Source organism: Dama dama, chromosome 14 (genome assembly GCF_033118175.1).
Source record: "Dama dama isolate Ldn47 chromosome 14, ASM3311817v1, whole genome shotgun sequence".
Lineage (NCBI taxonomy): Eukaryota > Metazoa > Chordata > Mammalia > Artiodactyla > Cervidae > Dama > Dama dama.
Window position 1 is genome coordinate 4,353,149 of NC_083694.1, and position 26,150 is coordinate 4,379,298.

General features: G+C 37.0%; 1 protein-coding gene across 5 annotated transcripts in view; it reads left to right on the forward strand.

Moving 5' to 3' along the window:
• Positions 1-391: 391 nt before the first annotated feature.
• Positions 392-26,150, forward strand: part of C4BPA (complement component 4 binding protein alpha) — a 43,025-nt gene continuing 17,266 nt past the window's right edge. Inside the window, exons 1-6 of one of the 5 annotated variants that reach the window (XM_061159975.1) lie at positions 392-592; positions 4,587-4,765; positions 7,817-7,971; positions 8,952-9,134; positions 9,791-9,890; positions 26,028-26,113. In XM_061159975.1, the coding sequence (XP_061015958.1) occupies positions 4,605-4,765; positions 7,817-7,971; positions 8,952-9,134; positions 9,791-9,890; positions 26,028-26,113 (685 nt within the window). In that variant the 5' untranslated portion in view covers positions 392-592; positions 4,587-4,604. Of the gene's footprint in view, positions 593-3,965; positions 4,002-4,586; positions 4,766-7,807; positions 7,972-8,951; positions 9,135-9,790; positions 9,891-26,027; positions 26,114-26,150 lie in introns of those variants that run through there. The other 4 variants (XM_061159974.1, XM_061159976.1, XM_061159977.1 and 1 more) reach the window with 4 other exon arrangements.

The window sequence follows — 26,150 nt, forward strand, 5'->3', positions numbered from 1 at the left end:
CGCCTTACCTTCTGTACTTTTCTTGGAGTGGGTTGGAGACCATTACAGGGGAAGGCCAGCCATCCTATGAACCCCAGGAAAGCCTGCTGGACCTAGAATCTTGGAAAGTGTATCACTTTTGTGGACCTAGTCTGAATCCTGCACTCTCCAAAGTTTCCAGGATAGCTGGTTTGCATATTGTATAACCCTCTTTTGTTTATGGAAAAAAAAAAAGAATTCTGGCATCAAATTTATATTACCCTTCTACTTAGGGGAAATGGTTGGCAGAGAAGAAAATAAACAATTGCAACATATTATCAAGAAAGGGCTAGTGAAGAAGAAGGAGATTAGATAAACACTACTGCTTTAGTTATGCTGTTAATCATTCACTGGGTCACTAGAGATTGTCTGCCCATCCATTTCTATCTGGCCGTCCCTGAACAGTCAACCGCATGGCTGGCAGTGAGGGAATTTTTGGTGGGGCCAACTCCAGGGTGTTCTTGTAAACTCTTATCTGGGGAGGAACTAATGCTATTTCAGATCAAAGCAGTCTTCTGCCTTAAGAAACTACCCAAGGAACAATGATAGAGTCTTCTTCCTCGGCTGTCTGCAGGTCAGTGGATGATTTGGGGTACCTTGGGGAAAGGCTGGTGGTTTGGCCCTTTAAAGAGAACATGATTATATGATATAAAGACAAAATTTGGAGTGTTTTCAACAGAAATGTTTTTAGGGGTACTGCATTAGGAGACAATGTGACTTGAGAAGTACTTGTAATCCCTACTGAGCTTTGATTTTCTATTATAAGTGGGGGAATAATAATGCATACTAATAAATTGAAGCGAGAAAGAAGTAAAAAGTTATTCTTATTATTGCACCTAAAAGTTGAGAGTGTTGGTTGATAAATCCTTTACCACCTCTCCACATGGGGGAGTTGAGACAGGAGATAAGTCAGATGTCCCAAAGAGAGACACAGGAGACTGGTTTCCAAAGTCTACATTCTGAAAATTGGTGCAATTTCCTTTAAAGATTTTATGAACCCCTTATCTCCTCCACCACTGACAGCAAAGACCTTTAGATTTACTCAGAAGGAGGATATTGGTCAGCGTCCAGTTAGTATCTGAAGCTAGAGGTCTGAATTGTCCCGATTTCTTTTCTCTCCCTCAGTTTTTGAATCTGGTTGTTGATTAGCTTTCCTTCTTGAAATTCCCTTCTGTTTCCACTGGGCAAGACATAGTACTTCTCTGGTTTGAGTTTTAATTCTTCAACCACCCTTCTCTTTGCTGACTCTTGTTCTGTCCCTAAATGTAGTAGTAAAGGAGAATACAAAGTAGAGTGCCCAAAAGGGAAAGAAACATCGAAGAAGGTTTATGTTAAGTTTAGAGATATGTTATAATATAGTGCAGAAGGAAGGAGCTGATGAGATTTAAAGAAATTATAGGAAAGAAGAGAAAATTGTGGAAGCAAGTTCTTTCTGGAGTCTGCAAGGAATGTGATTGAGAGTGCAGGTGTGAGCCAGGAGACACTCACTTGAGACTGGAGAAAAAAAAGTTTTTTTTCCCAGAGGTATCTGAATTTTTAAAAAGGGAATTTTAAATAACTAAATTTTAATATTTAATAATTAAATAAATTAATATTTGATACTTAAATAAATAAGTTAACTTAAAAAAGTCATCTCTAACGACAGGGGAAATTTGGAGGCTGAGGATTTTCCCGGAGCCTCTCAAATTGTACTGCCTTGGCAAATGCCAATGGTATTTTTCACAAGAGACCCTCCATGGTGACTATAGTTCTTGAGTTGGTTTCATTTCTATAGGACTTTAAAAGGTGATAGTGAAGTGTCAGGGCATTTGCTAAGGAAGTCTTTGCTTTTCAGTGGGCAGTTCTATAATTCTAAGGTTTGTAGGGAAGAGAAGGATAATCTAAGTTTAATGTCATCATTTTAAGGATGAGAAACTGAGATCGGGGAGCTGATATAGCTTCTTCAAGATCACAGAAATTGACTGGCATTGCTGGGACTCAAATCAGGTCTCCTCAGCTCGTAAGTCCGAGCCTCCACCTCCACACTCTGTGGTTTGCTGAGTCCTGTGCAGGCTCTGCCGAGGGACCACAGTGAGTCATGGTGATGGACTGGGAATGCTCCACCCGGCCCAGTGAGCCACCACACACCCCGGGAACCAGTAAGGGGAGAAGAATCACAGACTCATCTCTTCAAAATTTACAAGGCACTTCACACAGATTATTTCATTTGGTCCTCAGTAGGTGATTAGTCATTCTCACTCTGAGGATAAAACTAATCTGCATTTCATTTGTTTCACATTTATTGGATAACTATTATTATGCCAGTTAATATTAGGTTAGAAACTGGAAGGTTGAATAAACACCTTCTTTGCCTTCAAGGGTTCTACAATCTATCACAAGGGGCAAAAGCGAATAAATAGTTACAATACAATGTGGTGTTACAATTAAGATGTCAGCCAGGTAATTAGGGAAGCATAGCAAAGATTGATATTTCTTGGGTGTAGGGGTTGGGTGATTCTTCACCGATGAGGTGGCATTTGATCTGGGTAAGTGCATCATGGAGAGGCTGGGAGTTAAGAACGTTCATACACTAGAGACATCATATGAAAATGCTTGCAGGTGTTTAGAAAGTTCTAGGATGCATTTTGGGAAAGATAAGCACATGTGTGTGGCTGAAGCACAGTGTTTTAAGTGAGCAGTAGAGGGAGAGTTGGGAGACTTATGGGACCCTAGAGAACTGGGGACCGTGGGTGTTTTTAAATTGCTAACAGTTTAGCAATTTCTAAATTGCTTTTTAGGAATATAACAGCATCAATGTGAAAGCTGGCTTGCAGTTGTTTGGAGGCTTTTGCTGTAGGGTGGGTGGTGTAAGGCTTCCCAGGTGGCGCTAGTGGTAAAGAATCTGCCTGCCAATGCAGGAGACCTGAGAGACTTCGGTTTGATCCCTGGGTCAGGAAGATCCCCTGGGGGATGGCCTGGCAACCCACTCCAGTATTCTTGCCTGGAGAATCCCATGGACAGAGGAGCATGGAGGGCTGCAGTCCATAGCATTGCAAAGAATCAGACACGACTGAAACAACTTAGCACTCACACAGGGTAGAGTGAAGGAAACTCTGAGAACATAAACCCTGACCACGGAAGTGGGTAGAAGAGAGAATGACAGATTCTTAGTGTTTCTGCAGCCAACGTGACAAGACTGGGTGACTCTGCATATGGAAAGGTGACAAGAAAGAGGAAGCTAGGCTTCCCAGGTTTCTAGACTGGAAGACTGAGTGGTGATTATTGCTTTAGTTGAGACAGAAAGCAAAGGTCAAGCAGTGTTGGGAGGAAGATGCTATGTTTAGTTTTGGATATGTTAGACTCAAGATATCTGGGAGACACGAATAAAGCAGCAGGAAATACTGAGCTGAACCTTGAGATTTATTACAACAAATTGTAAAGGCATTTTTTTTCTCAAGTAAGAAATCTAAGAAGTGGTTGCCAGGGGCTGGGGGATGGGAGGAACAAGGAGAGGTTGGTAAAAGGGTATAAATTTTTAGCTATAAGATGAATATTTAAGGAGTTAATGTAAAACGGGGTGGTAATACTATAATGTACAATTGAAATTTGCCAAGACAATATAGAACTTAAATGTCATTTCCAAAAAGAAAAGGTATACTTCTATGTGGAATCTAAAACAAAACAAAAAACCAAACCCCTCTAAAACAAATTTATAGAAAAAGAGATTAGACTTGTGGTTACCAGAGGTGGAGGGCATGAGTTGGGTTGGGGGGAGGAGTTGGAAGAATGTGGTTAAAAGGTATGAACTTCTATTTATGAGATAAATAAGTGCTAGGCATGTAATGTACAGCATGATGACCATGACTAACTGCTTCATGATATATTGGAAAGTTGTTGAGGATTCATCACGAGTTCTCACCATTAGGAAAAATTTTGTCTTTTTTTCTTTGTTTTCTATTTATTGTATCTATATGAGAAGATGAATGTTGCCTGGACCTATTATGGTAATTATTTCACAATTTATGTAAATCAAATCATCATGCTGTATACCTTAAACTTATATAATGATGTATGTCAATTATTTTTTAATTACACTGTGGGGAAAAGTCAAATATTTGATATAATGGATGTGTTAATTAATTAGAAGGGGGGCAGGGAGAAATCCTTTCATAATGTATACCTTTGTCAAATCACCATGATGTACACTTTAAGTATCTAACAATTTAATCACCTATGCCTTATTAAAGCTGAAATTTAAAGAAAAGAAATCCAACATTCAAAAGTTTTCATTTATGTTCAAGATTGCAAGTGAAGAAAGTGTAACAATTTATTTTTGGACTTGCTAAGAAGTTCACAAGTATTTATAACTTTCAAAACCAGAATAATTAATTTAAATATTGTCTAAGACAAAAAATAATTTTCTAAGATAACCAGTTAGAATTATGGACTTTTCAAAGGTTAAAAGTTGTGTTCAAGTGTTGGAAACAATCCCTTTGTTAGATATAACATTTGCAGGTCAATTTATGATGTAGGTGTCTGCTATTCTGTAATTTCAAGGGAAGAGAAAATAATTCCTCCTTATTTTGCAGAGATTTCTTTCAGACCCCATGGCCTGGGTCTGTCTTCAGCGCTCACACCCCAGGGCCTGGCCACATGCTGTGCTGCTGTGCCCCCAGCACTGTGTCTGTGGCCATGATGTTAATCTCTCACCACAGCAAGGGGTCTGGATGTGCGTGTGGCTGCCTGTTAGCTCCTGTCATGGACTGTGGTATTTGTTTATTCTTTCCTTCACCACTATCCTATGTTTTATGGTTGATGGTCTGGTATCTTTGGGTTAAGGATGGGGAACAGCCTAGAGTAAAATCACTAGGATCTGTTCTCATTAAGATAGCAGATGTGCCTTGTTTTAAAATCAGCTAAAATCCAACCTTGACAAAGCAAGCAGTTTAAGAGTAGACATGGAATGGTATTATTGTTCTTGAAAACATGCTTTTAGCATTTTAGCACTAGGTATGTTTGAAAGTAAATTAAACCAACATTTCTTGAGCACGTTGAGTGAGGCACAGTGCTAGGTAGCTTGGAGGGCAAAGATGACTAACAACCCACCTTCTGACTTCAAGGAACTTGTGGTCCAATGGGGAAGGCAGACCTCAGCTGTCAGTTAAGCCAAGTCAGAATCAGAATTATAAACACTCAGTTGTAATTGGAAACTGGAGACTGGTCTGGAGGATAGGAGGGGACTCTGGAGAAGGGACTGCTGGAATGAGTAGGAACTAAAGAGGAAATGGTGAGAGGGAAGATGATATGGGCAGGGGTAGAAGGTAAGAACATGTTTAGAAATGTCAGGGATCTGGGTTGTCCAGATCAGCTGGATTATGACTAAAAAGTTAGTCATCAGAAACCAGTTTGGTGAATGCCCATTCCTGAAGGATCAATTCACTGAAATCAATTTGCTGAACTTCTCACATTATCAGTTTAGTTAATATCATTCTAAGAAGTATTCATTTTGAATGTATTCAATGGTTATAAATATTCTTTTTGAACATAACTAATGAATATTATCTTTGAAATAGTATTTTAAGTATTGTTCAATTTCCTGAAACTAAGGATTCAATCTATGGCTGTATCTTTATAAATATAATCACAAATATTTTTCTCATTATGCTCTATGTATACAAGTTTCTTGTGAATATTGTAACAACTGCAGAAATTCATGGGGAAAAATTTTACTCTATACTGTTATCCTTTTGATTACAGTCAAATTCCATTTTGCCAACACACTGATATTTTAAAATCTCTTTAATTTCACTGAAATTGAATAAACATGACACATTTACTGACATCAAAAATGAAAGAAACTGATTCCTATGGTCTTTATAGTTAACAGCTTTAATTGGGTGGGAGATATTTGTGATATTTTGTAAATTTTGCAGATGATTTAGCGGACTGGTTTTCATCATGTGGAGCCTGCTGTACCCGCAACTGTCTCCAGTCTCATCAGATTGCTAGGAGTAGAGACTAGAGATCAGGAAGGAGGTATTGAGGAAACAGAAGGGAAAACAAGAAAAAAAAGGGGCTCAGAACTCTGGTCCTGACTCTTTTCAATTTTTCCAGTACAAATTCTGCAAGCACATTGTAAATAACTAAAGATATTTGATAAATTCTTCAACAGGTTTTTTTTTTTTTTTTTTTTTTTTTTTGCAGAATTTTCCTAGTGGCCAAGTCTGGAGCTCATGGGGTGGGGGTGGAGTTACCCACAGCTGACAGCAGGTCTGACAGAGGCCTGAGTGTCAGAACTTAGTTTTGCAAAGATAAGATTAGATGAGTCTTTGCTCAGTGAAGAAGTTGAAGCCCTCTGGGTTGCGAGAAGGGCCACTATGAACATTTTCCCCCTAAATGTGGGACAGAAACATCTTTGAGGCAAATATTGAGGGGACCCCCTTTATCTAAATGGATATTCAATTAATATGAATTATGGACATATGGGAAGAGTTAGAATCGTGTGGATCTAACAGACATATCAGAATAAAAGGTGAAATTCAGTATTTCATTGAGGCTTAACTTCGTGTGTTCCTTTGAAGACAAAGACTAATTCTAACGTAAATTTAAGATACACTGTTTTTTTTCCCCAATGGGAACAGGAGTGTGGTGAAGAGAAAATGTTCTTCACGATTTAGCTTTAAATAAGTCTTTAAATAGTCTTATTAAATAATGAAAGTACATTTGTCACATATATTTTTATTTATATACCTATATACATATATCTACATTTATCTGTGTTGTTATCATTTAGTTGCTAAGTCATGTCCAACTCTTTGCGATGCCATGGACTGTAGCCTGCCAGGCTTCTCTACTCATGGGATTTCCTAGGCAAGTGGAGTGGGTTACGATTTCCTTCTCCAGGCAATCTTCCTGACCCAGAGACAGAACTGTGTTTCCTGCTTGGCATGTGGATTCTTTACCGCTGAGCCACCTGGAAAGCCCCTACACATATCTATAGATAAAACCATCTTTCCCCCCCAAAACTGCAAATTGCTTGGTTTATTGTTTCAGTTGATAGTTGTCATGAGGAACTGCCAATGTTATACGTGATGATCCAACTCTTCCCCCCCCCCCCCCCCCATCTTATGATTTTCCTACTTTTTGTTTTATTTTAAATTTATTTTATTTTCTCTAATGCCTTTGCCATTTCCTTGGTCTGATCATCTCTGTGGCTCACCTGGCCAACTGCTATAGTCTTCTTAATCAATCTCCCTGTTTCTCCTCTGTTCATTTCAATCTGTCATGTATATTTAATACATCCACTCTAGTGATATTAAGGTATAATAATGTATCACTCTAAGGACATATTAAAAACAGACACACCAAAACCAAATCAAAACAAAACCAAAAAACAATGGCTCTTTACTCTCTAAAGAGTAACATCCGTAAATTCCTAACCTTGGCTCTTAGGTCCCATTCAGACACACTTGAGAGCTGCCTCCTGCTTGACAACCATCTGCAACACCTTACTTTCCAGCCGCACTGTAGTCCTATGTTCTGTTCCCCAATATGCCCTGCCTACCGTTTCTAACTTTTACAGAATACCTAACTCAGATTAAGCTACCTCCCATCTCTCCACTTGGAATGAATCTCTTTCATGAGCAGAGTGCTTCTTCAGAGGCTAACACCTACTGTTTCATGTTGCAACATTTGTGCACCTGTCTTTTCTTCCAACTCTAGGCTGTAATTTCTTCAAGACATGGATCCCATAGCATGATCCTAGTGCTTTATGACAAGTAGGAATTCAATGATTGTTTTTTAAATTGAGTTCTTTCAGCAGAAAGATGTCAATGAAGCATCAGAGAGTTCCAGCTGTGATCCGTCATAGCAAGGGGACAATGGCATCTTGGCCCTTCTCTAGGCTGTGGAGTATCTCTGATCCAATTCTGTTCCAAGTGACCTTGGTTGCTACTCTGTTGGCCACTGTTCTCGGTGAGTAATAGGGAGAGAAGTTCAAATTGTCAGCAAAGTTTCAAGATCATTTGCTCCTTCACTTTCAAGACTAACAAAGGCTGATTAAGCTTTTAGCAGAAATTCAGCTTTAGCAACAAAGGGTTTATTTGATGGAGTTTGGAATTTATGCAGAATTTGGAACTTAAGGGGATTTGGTATAATTTGGAGTGTAGGGGTCATTTGCTTTACACATAGTCAGTTTTGTAGACATTTCCTCCTAGAATTTCTTCTTCAGGGATTTCCAAAACTATCCCCAACCATGACTTGAAACAAATCTGTATTATCTATTAGCCTGACTAAACAATCTTCACTTCCTGTGGGTTTATCCAGAATGGACAGGAAAAGTATAAACTTCTAGTGTGGCTCCTAAAAGGTAAATCAGCCCTATATTTTGTTCTTGCAAGTAAAGCAGGATTAAGATTGTTATGCATCCAGGGCTCCATGTTTCTTCCTTCAGACTACACAAAACACAGGATGCAAAAAGGACAAATTAGAAATGTTATAGTCATCCTTCTCCTAGCCACCGAGTTTCTGTTCTCTGAAACAACCAATGCTATGTAATGTTACTATTAATTAAATGGTAAGTTTCTGTTATTGTTAATGAAATGATATACTTCTGTTGAAGAAACTGTTGGACTTCTGGATTTGCATGGATGCATATGAGTCAGCAGATATGGGCAATCTGATAGGCTGATGAAATCTTGTCTGCCATCCTTTTAAGATAAATCATTTATAGGAGAAAAGAAATGAAAAATTTATGTCTTTTATCTTTTTCATTGTCGTTAATCAACAATCATGTATTACTCTCTGGATTCATTGAACAGTGGGGATAATAGGAGTTATTATTTTTCTTGATTAGAGGAGAAAAGAATGGTTCCTGCCCTAAAGTAATGCCACTGAAACTTCAGGATGCTGTGTCTCAAGCTCTAACGTGAGTGTTTTCTCATTTTGGTATTCAGGCAGTTGTGGTATTCCACCCTATTTAGAATTTGCTTATCCAGTAAATGAATTAAATGAGACAACATTTGAAACTGGAACTACCCTGAGATACAACTGTCGTCCTGGCTATAGGATAAGTTCAAAAAGTTACTCTCTTACCTGTGAGGTAACAGGCAATTGGAAATACAGAGAGTTTTGTGTCAGTAAGTATGAACATTCATTTCTCTTATTTGTGCTTTGTCTTTCTTCTCAAAGTTGCCTCAGGAACTAAGCTTTATAAGTGCAAATGAGTATCTCTGATCACTAAGGAACAATCCAGTTTGTCAGTTACTGATTTCAATGTACACATGTGTGCCATTTTTTGAAAAAACAAACAAATGAATAAAACAAAAAAAAAAATTAGGAGACACCTAGTTGCACTGAAAAATAAATCTATCACTTACAATCTTCATTTTAATACACTGAAAACTAGATTCACTGTATAAAATTATGAAAATTACGTGTCTAGAAAATGACAATACAGTTTTCAAAGAAACCTCATCCCAAATACTGTGTTTGGAAGAAGATGCTGTTATTCACTCTTAATTGAGAATAAATTCTGTGATGCTTTTCTAGTAGTATGGGTATACACATGCAGTCTATACTTTTTTTTGTACCTTTTGTGATCAAGGATATGTATTTTGAGTGGCTTAAGTTCAAAGTACACACTGGCAATGTAGAATGGAGCTTAGCTCCCTGGTCAGTATGTTAAATTCCAGACCATAGACTTCATTACCACAATGATCCATCAGCTCTCTTTTCTAATGCCATATCCTTGAGTACATGGAATCACTAATCATCATTTTAATTTTTCTCATAGAAAAACGATGTGGAAACCCAGGAGAATTACTTAATGGGCAAGTGATAGTTAAGACAGATTACTCTTTTGGATCAGAAATAGAATTCAGCTGTTCAGAAGGGTGAGTGTGAGGCAATCTAGAGATACTTTTCTTTTAAATTAAAATTTTAAGATAGCTAATGTATACTATATATTTCAAAACTAAACATGATATAAAAGGTATCCACTGAGAATTCTCACTTTCATTCTATTGCCATCACCACATTCCTTTCTATCTTTAAACAGGGATACACTTATATTGGTTTCTCATGTATTTTTCTAGTGTTTACTTTTACAAATACAAGTTAAGAAATTAGTGTGTACTCTTATTTGACAACTTTCCAATAGGAAAAGTAGTCTTAAATCTTTTAAATCTTGCTTTATATTTTATTTATCAATATAAACAGAAGGTGTCTCTATGTTTGTGCATAGAGAGGTTTCTCATTAATTCCCTTTTATGCATGCACAGGATTTTATTGTGTGATGTATTGTGGACTGATAATCTCTTTGATGGATCTATGAATTTTCCAATCTTTTTCTGTTCTGAACTATGCTCTAATGCATTACCTTGTATATATAGATTATATCTGTAGGGTAAATTTCCATGGTAGGAATCCTGGGTCAAAGAGTGCATATATTTGAAAATTTGAAAATTATTTCCAAATTGCTCTCTATAGGAGTTACATGGTTTTGCAGAGTATACAAATGTCTATCTTACCATAAACTTTCAACTAAGTTTGCTGTCAAACCTTCAATGCTTGTAAAAATTTTGAAAATTTTCCAATTTAAGAGGTAAAAATGAAATCTTACTATAGTTTAACTGTATATTTCTCTTATTCTGAGCATGTTTTAATAAGAAGTGTTTGTATTTATTCAATATTTGTGAGTTATTTGGCATATCCTTTGCCTATTTTTACTATTAACTAGTTGGGCATTTTATTCTTAATTTTTGAGGTATATGGATACACATATTCACATGGATTTGTGTCTATGAGGGTTCACACCTTGTTTCTGATGTGAGCTGCAACTTTGTCTGCAAAGTTTTTCTTTTGACTTGGCTTTGGTGCATGCATGCATGTGTGCTAAGTTGCTTCAATCATGTCTGACTCTTTTTGACCCTCTGGACTGTAGCTTGCCAGGTTCTTCTGTCCATGGGATTCTCCAGGCAAGAATACTGACTGGATCTCCTCTTCCAGGGGATCTTCCCGACTCAGGGATCAAACCCGCATCTCTTGTGTCTCCTGCACTGCAGTCAAATTCTTTACCCACTGAACCAACTGGGAAGCCCTTGGCTTTGGTATATGTTGTCAAATTTATCAGTCTTCCTTTTCAAATGGCTTCTGAATTTTAAGTCTTAATTTGAAAGGCCTTCCCAAATACAAGGTTTTGAACTATTTGCCTAGCTTCTACACTTTTATGTTTTCATATATTTTAGTGTTAAAAGCTTTGATCCATTTGGAGTCAATATATACTATACAGTACGAGGTACATATCCCAGTCTATATTTTTCCATATGACTTTCCTGTTATCACATCATTTATTAAAAAGTCCATCTTCAACTTACTGATTTGAGATTGTTTTTGGTACTATATGAAATCCTTATATATATCTGGGTCTATTTCTAGACTTTCTATTCAATCATTGTTTTGTCTATATATTTATATACACATTGCACAGTCATCTAATTATTGATGTTTTATAATATGTTTTAATAGTAATATGGGTAGTTCTATGTAACTAATTTTCTTTTCTAGAATTTTCCTAACAAAACTTGTTTATCTTTCTACATGAACTTTAAAGTTAGGCATATTTTAAAATCATGTTGAATTAGCTTTTAACTTTATTTTAGGAGAATGGATTTAAAAAAAAATTCCGAGTCTCTCTAGACAAGAATATGTTACTGTAGGGAAGGCAAAACTTTACCTTTACCCTCTTAGGGTCTCTGACTGGGCCTGAAAATTAAGTTGACATAACACAGATTAATAGGAGAAAAGTATACCAATCTAATTTTTACATGTACATGGGAACCTGCACAGGAAAATGAAGACCTCCAAAATGATTAGGCCTATGTGCTTATATGTTAATTTTTTTTTTTTTTACTGGAATATAATTGCTTTCCTATGGCTTCCCTGGTGGCTTAGATGATAAAGAATCTACCTGCAATGCAGGAGACCCAGGTTTGATCCCTGGGTGGGGAAGATCCCCTGGAGAAGGAAATGGCAACCTACTCCAGTATTCTTGCCTGGAGAATCCCATGGACAAAGGAGCCTGGTAAGCTAATATCCGTGGGGTCGCAAAGAGTCAGATGTGACTGAGCAACTAACACATGTGTTAGTTTCTGCTGTACAAAAAGTGAATCAGTTATATGTATACATATATCACCTCCTTTTTAGATCTCTCCCTACCATCCCACCCATCTAGGTTATCACAGAGCATTGAGCTGAGCCCCCTGTGCTTTACTATAGGTTCCCACTAGCTATCTATCTTACACATGGCAGTGTATATATGTCAACCCAATCTCTTAATCATTCCACTCTCCTTTTCCCGCTGTGTCATATGCCCATTCTATGTGTCTGTGTCTCTATTCCTGCCCTGAAACTAGGTTCATCTGTACCATTTTTCTAGATTCCACATTCATGCATTAATATACCATGCTCATTTTTTTCTTTCTGACTTACTTCACTCTGTATGACAGATGATAGGTCCATCCACAGGGACCAATTTTGTTCCCTTTTATGGTGAAAAATATTCCATTGTATATATGTACCACATCTTCTTTATCTATTTGTCTGTTGATGGACACAGGTTGTTTCCATGTCCTGGCCATTGTAAATAGTGCTGCAATGAACACTGTGGTACCTTGTCTTTTGGATTACGGTTTTCTCAGGATGTATGCCCAGCAGTGGGATTGCTGGGTCATAAGGTAGTTCTATGTTTACTTTTTCAAGGAACCTCCACACAGTTCACCACAGTGGCTGTATCAGTTTACATTCCCAGCAACAGTGCAAGAGGGTTCCCATTTCCCCACACCCTCTCCAGCATTTATTGCTTGTAGATTTTTGATGATGGCCACTATCATCAGAGTGAGGTGATACCTCATTGTAATTTTGATTCACATTTATCTAATAATTAGTGATGTTGAGTATATTTTCATGTGCCTTTTGGCCATCTGTATGTCTTCTTTGAAGAAATGTCTATTTAGATCTTATGCCCATTTTCTGTTGGGTTTTTTCTTTGATATTTAGCTCTGTGGGCTGTTTATACAATTTGGAGATTAATCTTTTGTCTGTTGCTTTGTTTGCAAATATTTTTTTCTCATTCTGAGGGTTTTTCTTTGTCTTATTTATGGTTTCCTTTGCTATGAAAAAGTTTTTTAAGTTTAATTAAATTCCAGTTATTTATTTTTGTTTTTATTTTCATTACTCTAGGAGGTGTGTCCACAAAGATCTTGCTGTGATTTCTGTTGGAAAAAGTGTCTTTCCTATGTTTTCCTCTAAGAATAAATGTCCAGTCTTGCAGTAGGTCTTTAATCCATTTTGAGTTTATTTTTGTGTATGGAGTTAGGTAGTGTTCTAATTTCATTCTTTAACACATATCAATAGCTGTCCAGTTCTCCCAGCACCACTTATTGAAGTGACTGTCTTTTCTCCTGTGTATGCTCTTGCCTCCTTTACCATAGATTTGGTGACTATAGATGCTTGGGTTTATCTCTGAGCTCTTTATCCTGTTCTGTTGATCTATATTTCTGTTTTTGTACCTATACTATACTATCTTGATTACTGTAGCTTTGTAATATGGTCAGGGAGCCTGATTCTTCCAGCTCTCTTTTTCAAGATTGCTTTGACTATTCAGGATAGTTTGTATTTTCATACAAATTATAAAATTTTTTGTTCTAATTGTGTGAAAAATGCCATCGTTAATTTGATAGGGATTGCATTGAATCTGTAGATTGCTTTGGGTAGCATATTCATTTTCATGATATTGATTCTTCCCATCCAAGAACATGGTATATCTCTTCAACTATTTGTGTCATCTTTGACTTCTTTCATCAGTGTTTTATAGTTTGCTGAGTACACGTCTTTTGTCTCCTTCAGTTCAGTTCAATTCAGTTCAGTTGCTCAGTCGTGTCCAACTCTTTGTTGTCCATGAATCGCAGCACACCAGGCCTCCGTTTCCATCACCAACTCCCGGAGTCTACCCAAACCCATGCCCATCAAGTCGGTGATGCCATCCAGCCATCTCATCCTCGTCATCCCCTTCTCCTCCTGCCCCCAATTCCTCCCAGCATCAGGGTCTTTTCCAGTGAGTCAACTCTTCGCATGAAGTGGCCAAAGTACTGGAGTTTCAGCTTTAGCATCAGTCCTTCCAATGAACACCCAGGACTGATTTCCTTTAGAATGGACTGGTTGGATATCCTTGCAGTTCAAGGGACTCTCAAGAGTCTTATCCAACACCACAGTTCAAAAGCATCAATTTTTCAGTGCTCAGCTTTCTTCACAGTCCAACTCTTACATCCATACATGACCACTGGAAAAACCATAGCCTTGACTAGATGGACCTTTATTGACAAAGTAATGTCTCTGCTTTTTAATATGCTATCTAGGTTGGTCATAACTTTCCTTCCAAGGAGTAAGCATCTTTTAGTTTCATGGCTGCAGTCACCATCTGCAGTGATTTTGGAGCCCAAAAAATAAAGTCAGCCACTGTTTCCACTGTCTCCCCATCTATTTCCCATGAGAGGATGGGACCAGATGCCATGATCTTAGTTTTCTGAATGTTAAGCTTTAAGCCAACTTTTTCACTCTCCTCTTTGACTTTCAAGAGGCTTTTTAGTTGTCTCCTTAGGTAGGTTTATTCCTAGGTATTTTATTCTTTTTGCTGTAAATGGGATTGTTTCCTTAATTTCTCTTTCTAATCTTTTGCTGTTAGTGTATAGTAATGCAAGAGAGTTCTTTGCATTAATATTGTATCCTGAAACTTTATCAAGTTCATTGATTAGCTCTAGTATTTTCCTGGCAGCATCTTTAGGATTTTCTATGTATAGTATCATGTCATCTGCAAACAATGATAACCTGGATTCCTTTTTTTTTTTTTTTTTTTCGTTTTTCTTCTCTGGGTTCTTTTTCCAGTCTGGATTCCACTTTTTTTTTTTTTTTTCTTTTTCTTCTCTGATTGCCATGACTAGGACTTCCAAACTAGTTGAATAATAGTGGTGAGAGTAGACATCTTTGTCTTGGTCCTGATTAGAGGAAATGTTTCCAGTTTTTTTGCCACTGAGAATGATGTTTGCTGTGGGTTTGTCATATATGGCCTTTATTATGTTGAGGTAGATTCCCTCTATGTCCACTTTCAGGAGAATTTTTTTTTTTCCTTCACAAATGGGTGTTGAATTTTGTCAAAAACTTTTTCTGCATCTATTGAGATGATCATACTGTTTACATTCTTCATTTTGTTAATGTAGTGTGTAATACACTATATATAAACTTATGTAAACTATATGTAAATTATATATAAACTTATGTAATATAAGTTGATTTGCATGTATAGAAGAATCCTTGTATCCTTGAGATAAATCTCACTTGACCATGGTTTATGAGCCTTTTTGCATATTATTGGATTCTATTTGCTAATATTTTGTTAAGGATTTTTGAGTCTATTTTTATCAGTGATATTGGTGTATAATCCTTTTTGTGATATCTTAGTCTGGTTTTGATATCAGGGTGATGGTAGCCTCATAGAACAAGTCTGGGAGTCTTCCTCCTTCTGCATTTTTTTGGGGGAAGTTTGAGGATAGGCATTAGATGCTTTCTAAATATTTGATAAAATTTGCCACGAAACCATCTGGTCTTGGAGGATTTTTAATTACAGTTTCCATTTGGTTACTTGTGATTGGTCTGTTTATATTTTCTAATTCCTCCTGGTTCAGTCTTAGAAAGTTGTCCTTTTCATCCAGGTTGTCTATTTTGTTGGCATATATTGTTTCTAGCAGTCTCTTGTGGTCCTTTGATTTTCTATGGTATCAATTATCATTTCTCCTTTTTCATTTCTAATTTTATTGATTTGAGTCCTCTCCCTTTTTTTCTTGATGATTCTGGATAAGGGTTTATATGTTTTATTTATCTTCTCCAAGAACCAACTTTTAGTTATATAGATTTTTGTTACTGTTTTATTCATTTCTATTTCATTTATTTCTGCTCTGACCTTTTCTTTCTTTCTACTAACTTTGGTTTGTTGTTGTTGTTGTTCTTTCTTTAGTTTCTTTAGATGTAAGATTAGATTGCTTATTTGAGACTATTCTTGTTTCTTGAGTTGAGGTTGAATTGCTATAACTTCCCTTTTAGAATTACTTTTGCTGCACCCCATAGGTTTTGGATTGTCCTGTTTTTGTTGTCATTCATTTCTGCGTATAAAATATTTTTCCCCTTTGATTTCTTCAATGATCTCTTGCTTATTAAGAAGGGCACTGTTCAACCTCCATATGTTTATGTTTTAGTTTTTTTCCTTGTAATTAATTTCTAATCTCATACTGTTGTGGTCAGAAAAGATCCCTGATACAATTTCAATTTTCTTAAATGTCCCAAGGCTTGATTTGTGACCAAAGATGTGATCTATCCTGGAGAATATTCCATGTGCACATGAGAAGAAATTGTATTTTGCAACTTTCAAGTGAATGTCCTATAAATATACATCAAATCTATCTAGTCTATCATGTCATTTAAAGCTGTATTTCTTTATTTATTTTCTGTCTGGATGATCTGCCTATTGGTGTAAGTGGGGTGTTAATGTCCCCCACTATTATTGTGTTACTATCAATTTGCCCTTTTATGGTGGTCAGCATTTGCCTTATATATTGAGGTGCTCCTATGCTGGCTGCATACTTAAAATTGTTACATTTTCTCCTTGGATTGATTCCATGATCAATATGTAGTGTCCTCCCTTATCTCTTGTAGCTCTATTTACTTTAAAGTCTATCTTGTCCGATATGAGAATTGCTGCTACCACTTTCTTTTTATTTCATTTTGCATGGAATATCTTTTTCCATCCTCTCACTTTATGTCTGTATATGTCCCTAAGTCTGAAGTGGGTTTCTTATAGACAGCATATATATGGGTCTTGTTTTTGTATTCATTCAGCCAGTCTGTGCCTTTTGATTGGAACACTTAATCCATTTACTTTCAAGGCAATTATTGATATGTATGTTCCTATTACCATTTTCTTGGCTCCCTCGTGGCTCAGACGGTAAAGTGTCTGCCCACAATGTGGGAGACCCGGGTTCAATCCCCGGGTTGGGAAGATCCCCTGGAGAAGGGAACGGCAACCAACTCCAGTACTCTTGCCTAGAACTCCATGGATGGAGGAACCTTGTGAGCTACAGTCCATGGGGTCGCAAAGAGTCGGACACGACTGAATGACTTCACTTCACTATTACCATGTTCTTAATTGTTTTTGCTTGTTTTTGTTGTTCTTTTTTTTTTCTCTTGTACTTCATACCTAGAGAATTTGTTGTAAAGCTAGTTTGGTGGTGCTGAATTCTTTTAGTTTTGCTTTTCTCCACCAAATCTGAATGAGATCCTTGCTGGGTAAATCTTGGTTGTAGGTTTTCCCCTTTCATCACTTATATCCTGCCATTCCCTTCTGGGTTGAAGAGTTTCTGCTGAAAAATCAGCTGACAACTTTATGGGGATTCCCTTGTATGTTATTTCTTACTTTTCCCCTTCTGCTTTTAACATCTTTTCTTTGAATTTACTTTTTGTTCATTTGATTGATATGTGCTTTTTTCTTGGGTTTATCCTATATGAGACTCTCTGTGCTTCCTGGACATGGGTGGATATTTACTTTCCCATGTTAGGGAAGTTTTCAACTATAATCTCTTCAAATGTTTTCTCAAACCCTTTCTCCGTCTCTTCTCCTGGGACTCCTACAATTTGAATTGTTGGTTCATTTAATGTTGTCCCAGAGGTCTGAGACTGTCCTCAATTTCTTTCATTCTTTTTTGTTTATTCTTTTCCTTGGCAGTTATTTTCACTCTTCTATTTTCCAGCTTACAAATTGATTCTTCTGGTTCTGTTATTGTTATTGATTCCTTCTAATGGATTTTTCATTTCATTTATTGTATTGTTCACCACTGTTTGTTTAGTCCTTTAGGTCTTCTAGGTCCTTGTTAAATATTTGTTGTATTTTCTGGATCTATGCCTCTATTCTTTTTCCAAGGTTTTGGATCATTTCTACTATCATTACTCTGAACTCTTTTTTCAGGTAGGTTGCCTATTTCCTCTTCATTTATTTGGTCTTGTAGGTTTTTAACCTTGTAACATGTGTTTTTGTGGTCTCATTTCTTTTTTTTTTTTTTTATGGGTGGGGCTGTACCCCTGTCTTACTTGTTGTTTGGCCTGAGGTTTCCAGCACTGGAGTTAGCAGGCAATTGGGCAGAGTCAGGTTTTGGTGCTGAGATGAGGCCCTCCAGGATGACTCACTCTGAATTAATATTCCCTTTGGTCTGAGGTTCTCTGTCAGTCTAGTGGTTTGGATGCAACTCTCCCACTACATGGAGCTCACTCCTAACCCCCAGGGCAAAGAAAAAAAAAAAAGAAAGAAGGAAAAAGAAAAATATGACAATAACAAAGAATAAAAGGTAAAATTAGAAAATTAAAAATATATTAGAAAAATAAAAACATAAATGAAACAAAAATACAGCAAAACAGAAGCACAACAGCAAAAAATGAAAAAAGAAGGAAAAGGGTTCTGGAAAAGGCCTTGGCTGTAGGTGGGCAGGTCTTAGGAGAGAATGGGGCTTAGGCAGGTGTGGGGCGTAGGCTCAGGACCAGTCTTGAGAAGTGACGGAGGCAGGACTTAGGGCTCAGCAGAGCTGGAGGGTACCTCAGTGGTCCAAGGTTCAGGCAACAGGACTGCAACAGGCTCCCCAGGGTCCAAATTGGAGGGGGAAACAGTGGTCCCATTCCCTTCCAATCCAATCCCTGGAATGTTTCTCCTCATCTCTGCTGAACCCCTCACTGGATGGTCCTCACTTGAGTGTGAAAACCCTTCCCCTCCCATAGCTGCATCTCAGGAGCACTAGGTCTGCTAGCGTCTATTTTCCTCCCTCCTTCCCTCCCTCAGTCTCTTGCTCCCAGGAGCCCTGCAGCTAGAGGGGGCCTCAGAGGGTGAAGGTTCAGGTCTGAGATCCCAGCAGGCCTCCTAGGGTTTGAGTGGGCAGGGGAAATGCTGGCTGTGTTGCCTTTTGATCCTGTGATTCCCCCAAGGTCTCTCCAAATCCCTATTGTCGGAGGCCCACTCCCAGCTTGTGAACCCCCTGTCTGCCCCCAGCTGAGCTTCAGGGTGCCAGTTCCTCCCGCTTCCCTTCCCCCTACGTCCTACCTGGTCACACAGGTGTTCCTCCCAGCTTTAGGTGTCTGAGGTCCCCCACCAGTGCCTGACAGATGCCCTAGCTGTGAGGAGATGTGAACTCCATGTCCTCCTACTCTGCCACATTTATCCCACCCTTTATATATTAGACTGAGCAAAGAATAGTATTTGTGGATCACCTGGAGAAGGAAATGGTAACCCGCTCCAGTATTCCTGCCTGGAAAATCCCATGGACAGAGGAGTCTGGTGGGCTACAGTCCATGGGGTCACAAAAGAGTTGGACACAACTTAGCGACTAAACAACGACAGCAATGAAAATATATATGGTGGCTAAAGAGAGATAAGCATTATTTTTAACATGATCTTTCAGTACAGATTTCTCTTGGCCTCAATACTTTTATTTCAAGTGATAAAAATGTTCTTTCCTCCTGGTATAGAAAAGTCATCTTTCACATGGGAATTTGGTCTGCTTTGAGGAAGAAAAGGGGAGGTCAGAAGTTTCTTGAATCTGCTAATTTTCAGGTACCTTTAGCTGAAAATAGTACTGATGCCAAAGTGGCCTGTTTTGGAGTGCTATACCCTATTCATTTTAGTGTTTTTCTCTTGTTTCTTCAGAAGTGTGTCAATATTTTCTTTCTGCACTTCTTGAAGTGATTAAACCTAGGTATTTTAGTTTTGCTATTTTATTTATTTATTTTTAATTGTTTACTTATTTTATTTAATTTTTGGCTGTGGTGGATCTTTGTTACTGCAAGGGCTTTACTCTAGTTGTGGCGAGTAGGGCTACTCTTTAATTGTGGTGCTCGCTGGCTTCTCATTGTGGTGGCTCCTCTTGTTGCAGAGCACAGGGTGTGTGGGCTTTGGTAATTGTTGTGGCCCCTGGGCTCTGAGTAAAGGCTCAATTGTTGTGGTGTACAGGCTTAGTTGCTCTTCAGTATGTGGGATCTTCCTGGATCAGGGATCAAACTCATATCTCCTGCATTAGCAGGTGGATTCTTTACCCCTGAGCCACCAAGGAAGCCCTTAGTTTTGCTACTTTAAATGGATCATTTCTTCCATTAAATACTGTAACATTATATGTGTATTTGTATTTAAATATGCTTGATTTCTGCATGTAAACTTGATATCTAAGCCAACTTTCTAAATTCTTTTATTATTTATATTAGTTTTTCAGTTTAATTCTCTTGGGATTACCCAGTTTGTAATCATATCCTCTGCAAAGAGTGATTATTTTACCTCTTAATTTCCATTTTCATACTTTTTTAAATTGCAGTTTATTTTATTTATTTATTTATTTTTGGTCTAATCAGTTATATTAGTTGGGACTAACTCAGGTGTATATATATGGATTTGCTATAGGAATCTGACTTGATAACAGTCTGGCAGCTGGCAAAAGTGTACAGGAGGCTGTTTCTTCTACGTTTGCTACTGTGACCTGAGGTCAGCAGGGCAGGCAGTCAAAAAGGGAAGGTGGATTTGAAGTGGGAGATGCAAAACCAAAAGAGGAACCACATGGCTGAGTGGAGTGTTGACTGGAAGTCATAGTATGCAGTAGAGTATACTCATGAGTATAGACTGGGACTCATATTGTTCTTTCATTACCTCTTAGCCTTTGCCTTCAAAGATGAGAATGTTTCGTAGAAGTTGTTGCCCTTCTCTATGGTGCTGATGTGCTTGGATCAGAAGTTGGATGATGTGAAGGAGGACATCCTCCAGGAGCTGGGTTTGCTGTAATCCTGGCTGTGTGCTATGGCACCCAGGTGATGGAGCAGAGAAGCAACAATATGTGTTCTGTAGGCACATCTTGTGCTGTGATCTGACCTTTTAAGCATATACAGAACTTGGCTATTAATTCACTTATAGACCACAAAAACTTGACATTATGCATGAAAGAAAATTCTGGAAAAATTTCTCTTTAGGTTAAGTTGATGCAATTCAAACCTACCAGGGTCCACCCACCCCTTGTCAAATTTGGCATTTATATGCACTTGTTTTAACCATATTTAGTTTAACTTACAGATCAAGGCAATAGCAAAATTGTGCTTCCAACTTACATGATGCAACTATCTCTCATACAACTGAAAACATGCTAACTTTCTCTCCCAAAGACAATCTTCTTTAAGCAAAATCATACCTCTCCTTTGATATCCTGTAATTTAAATACTGAGCTATATAAGATAAACTACTATATCTTGTTTAGATGGTAGAGGGATGAAAAAAGAAAAGAGAAACATTTAATTTAGAACAAATCTATTCATATGTAAAGAAGTAAGAAATATTTATAACTACTAGGATCCTTATTTCTACAACGATCATGTGGTTGTAGTTGGTATTTGTAACTACTTGCTTCTGTTACCCTTTCCATATCCTCTTTGTCCTCAGCAAACACTTCATCTGATCCTGAATCCTTGCCTAGGGGGATCACCTGAACATTTATCCTTGTATTTTAAAATTAAATTTATTTATTTTTAGTTGAAGGATAATTGCTTTACAATATTGTATTGTTTTCTGCCAAACATCAACATGAATCAGTCATAGGTATACTATATCCCTTCCCTCTTGAAACTCCCTCCCACCTCCCTCCGCATCCCACCCCTCTAGATTGTTAATAGAGCCCCAGTTTGAGTTCCCTGAGTCATAGAGCAAATTTCTACTGGCTATATATTTTACATATGGTAGTGTGTATGTTTCCATGTTACTCTCTCCATACATCCCACCCTCTCCTTCCTCCCCCACCATGTTATAAGTCTATTCTCTATGCCCGCATCTCCCATGCTGCCCTGCAAATAGGTCAGTCAGTACTGTCTTTTCAGATTCCATATATATATGCATTAATATACGATACTTTTCTCTTTCTGATTTACTTCACTCTGTTTAATAGGCTCTATATTCATTCACTTCCTCAGAACTGACTCAAACACATTCCTTTTTTATGACTGAATAATATTCCATTGTATATACATAACATAGCTTCTTTATCCATTCATCTGCCAATGGACATTTAGGTTGCTTCCATGTCCTAGCTATTGTAAATAGTGTTGCAATGAACATGTAACTATCTTAATTTTGGTTTCCTCAGGGTATATGCCTAGGAGTGGGATTGCTGGGTTATATGGTGGTTTTAGTCCTAGTTTCTTTTTGTATTAGTTAATTTATTTTAATTGGAGCATAATTACTTTACAATATCACGGTGGTTTTGGCCATACATCGACATGAATCAGCCATGGGTGATTATGTGTCCCCGGCATACTGAAACCCCCTCCCAGTTCCTTCCCAACCCCATCCCTCTGGGTTGTCCCAGAGCACTGGCTTTGAGTGCCCTGCTTCACGCCTCAAACTTGCACTGGTCATCTGTTTTATATATGGTAATATACATGTTTCAATGCTATTCTCTCAGATCATCCCACCTCGCCTTCTCCCACATGTTCCAAAAGTCTGTTCTTTATGTCTGTGTCTCTTTTGCTGCCTTGCATATAGGATTGCCATTACCATCTTTTTAAATTCCATATATATATAATAATATACTGTATTGGTGTTTCTCTTTCTGACTTCACTCTGTATAATAGGCTTCAGTTTCATCTACCTCATTAGGACTGACTCAGATGTGTTCTTTTTTATAGCTGAGTAACATTCCATTGTGTATATGTACCACAACTCTTCATGTGCTTATTAGCCATCTGTATGTCTTCTTCGGAAGAATGTCTGTTTAGGTGTTTTGCCCACTTTTTTGATTGGGCTGTTTGCTTTTCTGGTATTGAGTGTATGAGCTGCTTGTATATTTTGGAGATTGATCCTTTGTCAGTTGTTTCATTTACTCTTATTTTCTCCCATTCTGAGGGTTGTCTTTTCACTATGTTTATAGTTTCCTTTGCTGTGCAAAAGTCCTTAAGTTTATTAGGTCCCACTTGTTTATTTTTCTTTTTCATTAGTCTAGGAGCTCTAGGAGGTGGGTCATAGAGGATCTTGCTATGATTTATGTCATACAGTGTTCTGCCTATGTTTCCTCTATGAGTTTTATAGTTTCTGGCCTTAAATTTAAATCTTTAATCCATTTTGAGTTTATCTTTGTGTATGGTGTTAGGATATGTTCTAATTTCATTCTTTGTCCAGTTTTCCCAGCACCACTTATTGAAGAGACTATCTTTGCCCCATTGTATATTCTTGCCTCCTTTGTCAAACGTAAGTTGCCAATAGGTGTGTGGGTTTATCTCTGGCTTTCTGTCTTGTTCCATTGGTCTATATTTCTATTTTTTGTGCCAATACCATACTGTCTTGATGACTGTAATTTTGTAGTGTAGTCTGAAGTCAGGGTGGTTGATTCCTCCAGCTCCATTCTTCTTTCTCAAGATTGCTGTGACACTTCTTGACTTTTTGTGTTTCCATATGAATCATGAGGTTTTTTGTTCTAGTTCTGTGAAAAATGCCATTGTTCATTTGATAGGGATCACGTTGAATCTGTAGATTGCATTTGGTAGTATAGTCATTTTCACAATATTGATTCTTCCAACCTAAGAACATGGAAAATCTCTCCATTTGATTATGTTGTCTTTGATTTCTTTCATCATTGCTTTATAGTTTTCTGTATACACTTCTTATCTCCTTAGGTAGGTTTATTTCTAGGTATTTTATTCTTTGTTTTACAATGGTAAATGGGATTTATTCCTTAATTTCTCTTTCTGATTTTTCTTTACTTTAGTGTATAGGAATGTAAGTTATTTCTGTGTATTGATTTTGTATCCTGTAACTTTACTAAATTCAACTGATTAGCTCTAGTAATTTTCTGATAGTATCCTTAGGGTTTTCTGTATATAGTATTATGTTGTCTGCAGACAGTGAGAGTTTTATTTCTGCTTTGCTAATCTGTATTCCTTTTATTTCTTTATATTCTCTGCCATAGCTAGGACTTACAAAACTATGTCAAATAACAGTGGTGTGAATGGGCACCCTTGTCTTGTTCCTGATCTTAGAGGGAATGCTTTCAGTTTTTCACCACTGAGAATAATGTTTGCTGTGGGTTTATCATATATGCCCTTTATTATGTTGAGGTAGATTCCTTCTATGCCCATTTTTTTTGAAGAGTCTTTATCATAAATGGGTGCTGAATTTTGTCAAAAGCTTTTCCTGCATCTGTTGAAATTATCATATCATTTTTATCTTTCAATTTATTAATATGGTGTATCACATTGATTGATTTGTGTATATTGAAGAATCCTTGCATCCCTGAAATAAACATGACTTGATCATGGTGTATGATCTTCTTAATGCATTGTTGAATTCTGTTAGAATTTTCTTGAGTAGTTTTACATCTATATTCACCAATGATATTAGCCTGCAATTTTCCTTTTTGTGTTTTGTCTTTGTCTGGTTTTGCTCTCAGGGTGATTGTGCCCCTGTAGCATGAGTGTGGGATTGTTCCTTCAACTTCAATGTTTTGAAAGAGTTTTAGAAGTATAGGCATTAATTCTTCTAATGTTTGATAGAATTCACCTGTGAAGCCATCTGGCCCTGGGTTTCTGCTTTTTGGGAGTTTTCCTTTTTTTTTCAATCACATTTTTAAATTTCACTGCTTGTAATTGGCTTGTTCATATATTCTATTTCTTTCTGTTCACTCTTGGAAGTTTGAACTTTTCTAAAAATCTGTCCATTTCTTCTGGGTTGTCCATTTTATTTACATATAGTTGCTTATAATAGTCTCTTAAAATCCTTTGTATTTTTGCATTGTCTTTTGTAACTTATCCTTTTTCATTCCTAATTTTGTTGATTTGATTCTTCTCCCTTTTTTCTTGATGAGTCTGACTAATGGTTTGTTAATATTATTTATCTTCTCAAAGAACCATCTTTTAGTTGTATTAATCTTTATTATTGTTCCATTTATTTATTTTTCATTTATTTCTGCCCTGATCTTCATGATATCTTTGCTTTTAGTGATTTTGAGATCTTTTTGTTCTTCTTTTTGTTATTTTAGTTGTAAAGTTAAGTTTTCTATTTGATTTTTTCTTGTTTCTTGTGGTAGGATTGTATTGCTACAAACTTCCCTTTTAGAACTGCTTTTGATGAATCCCATAGGTTTTGGGTTGTTGTGTTTTCATCGTCTTTTGTTTCTAAAGATTTTTTCATTTCCCTTTTTATTTCTTCAACAACCTGTTCATTACTTAGAATGTATTATTTAATCTCCATGTGTTTATATGTATATTTTTTTACAGTTTCCCCTCCCCCTCATAACTGATATCTAGTCTCATAGTATTGTGGCTAGAAAAGATGCTTGATATGATTTCAATTTTCTTAAGTTTACTGAGACTTGATTTCTGACCCAAGATGTGTGAACCTTTATTCTTTAATGATGATTAGCAGTCCTGCCTGTGTTGGATTGTTATAGTTTTCATTGACTTTAATTAGAGGCCATGGAAGTAGTACAAGGTGGTGTCCAGGAAATCTCCCTACTTTTCAGATATAAACATCATCACCACTGTTCCTTTTAAGCAATCCAATTTCCCATAGCTAATCAAGATTAATCACTTCACTTAGGAAAGTAACATTCTTCTTTGTCTGTTTATTCATTTACTTGTGCACCCAGATTTGATGAGGCCAAGTTTTAAGTTTAATTTGCCAGGACAGTAATAGATTATAGAATAAAAGAACAAATTAAAAAAAATAAAAGAACAAATTAACAGATACACATCTAATTGCAGTGATACAATTTTACAAAATGGAGTTCTCAGTGGAAAGTGTTATCTGATAAAATATTATTTCTTCATTTTTAATATAGAATAATAAGTCTATTTATTCAGACTCCTTTATTCAACTTAATTTATACTAGAAATAATTCCATTAAAACCTTCAATCCTGTCTTATTCAGGTATATCTTAATTGGCTCAGCCAATAGTTATTGTGAGATCCAAGATAAAGGAGTTGGCTGGAGTGATCCTCTCCCACAATGTATAAGTAAGCAAAGACTCTTTTTGACTTGACTATAAACTTA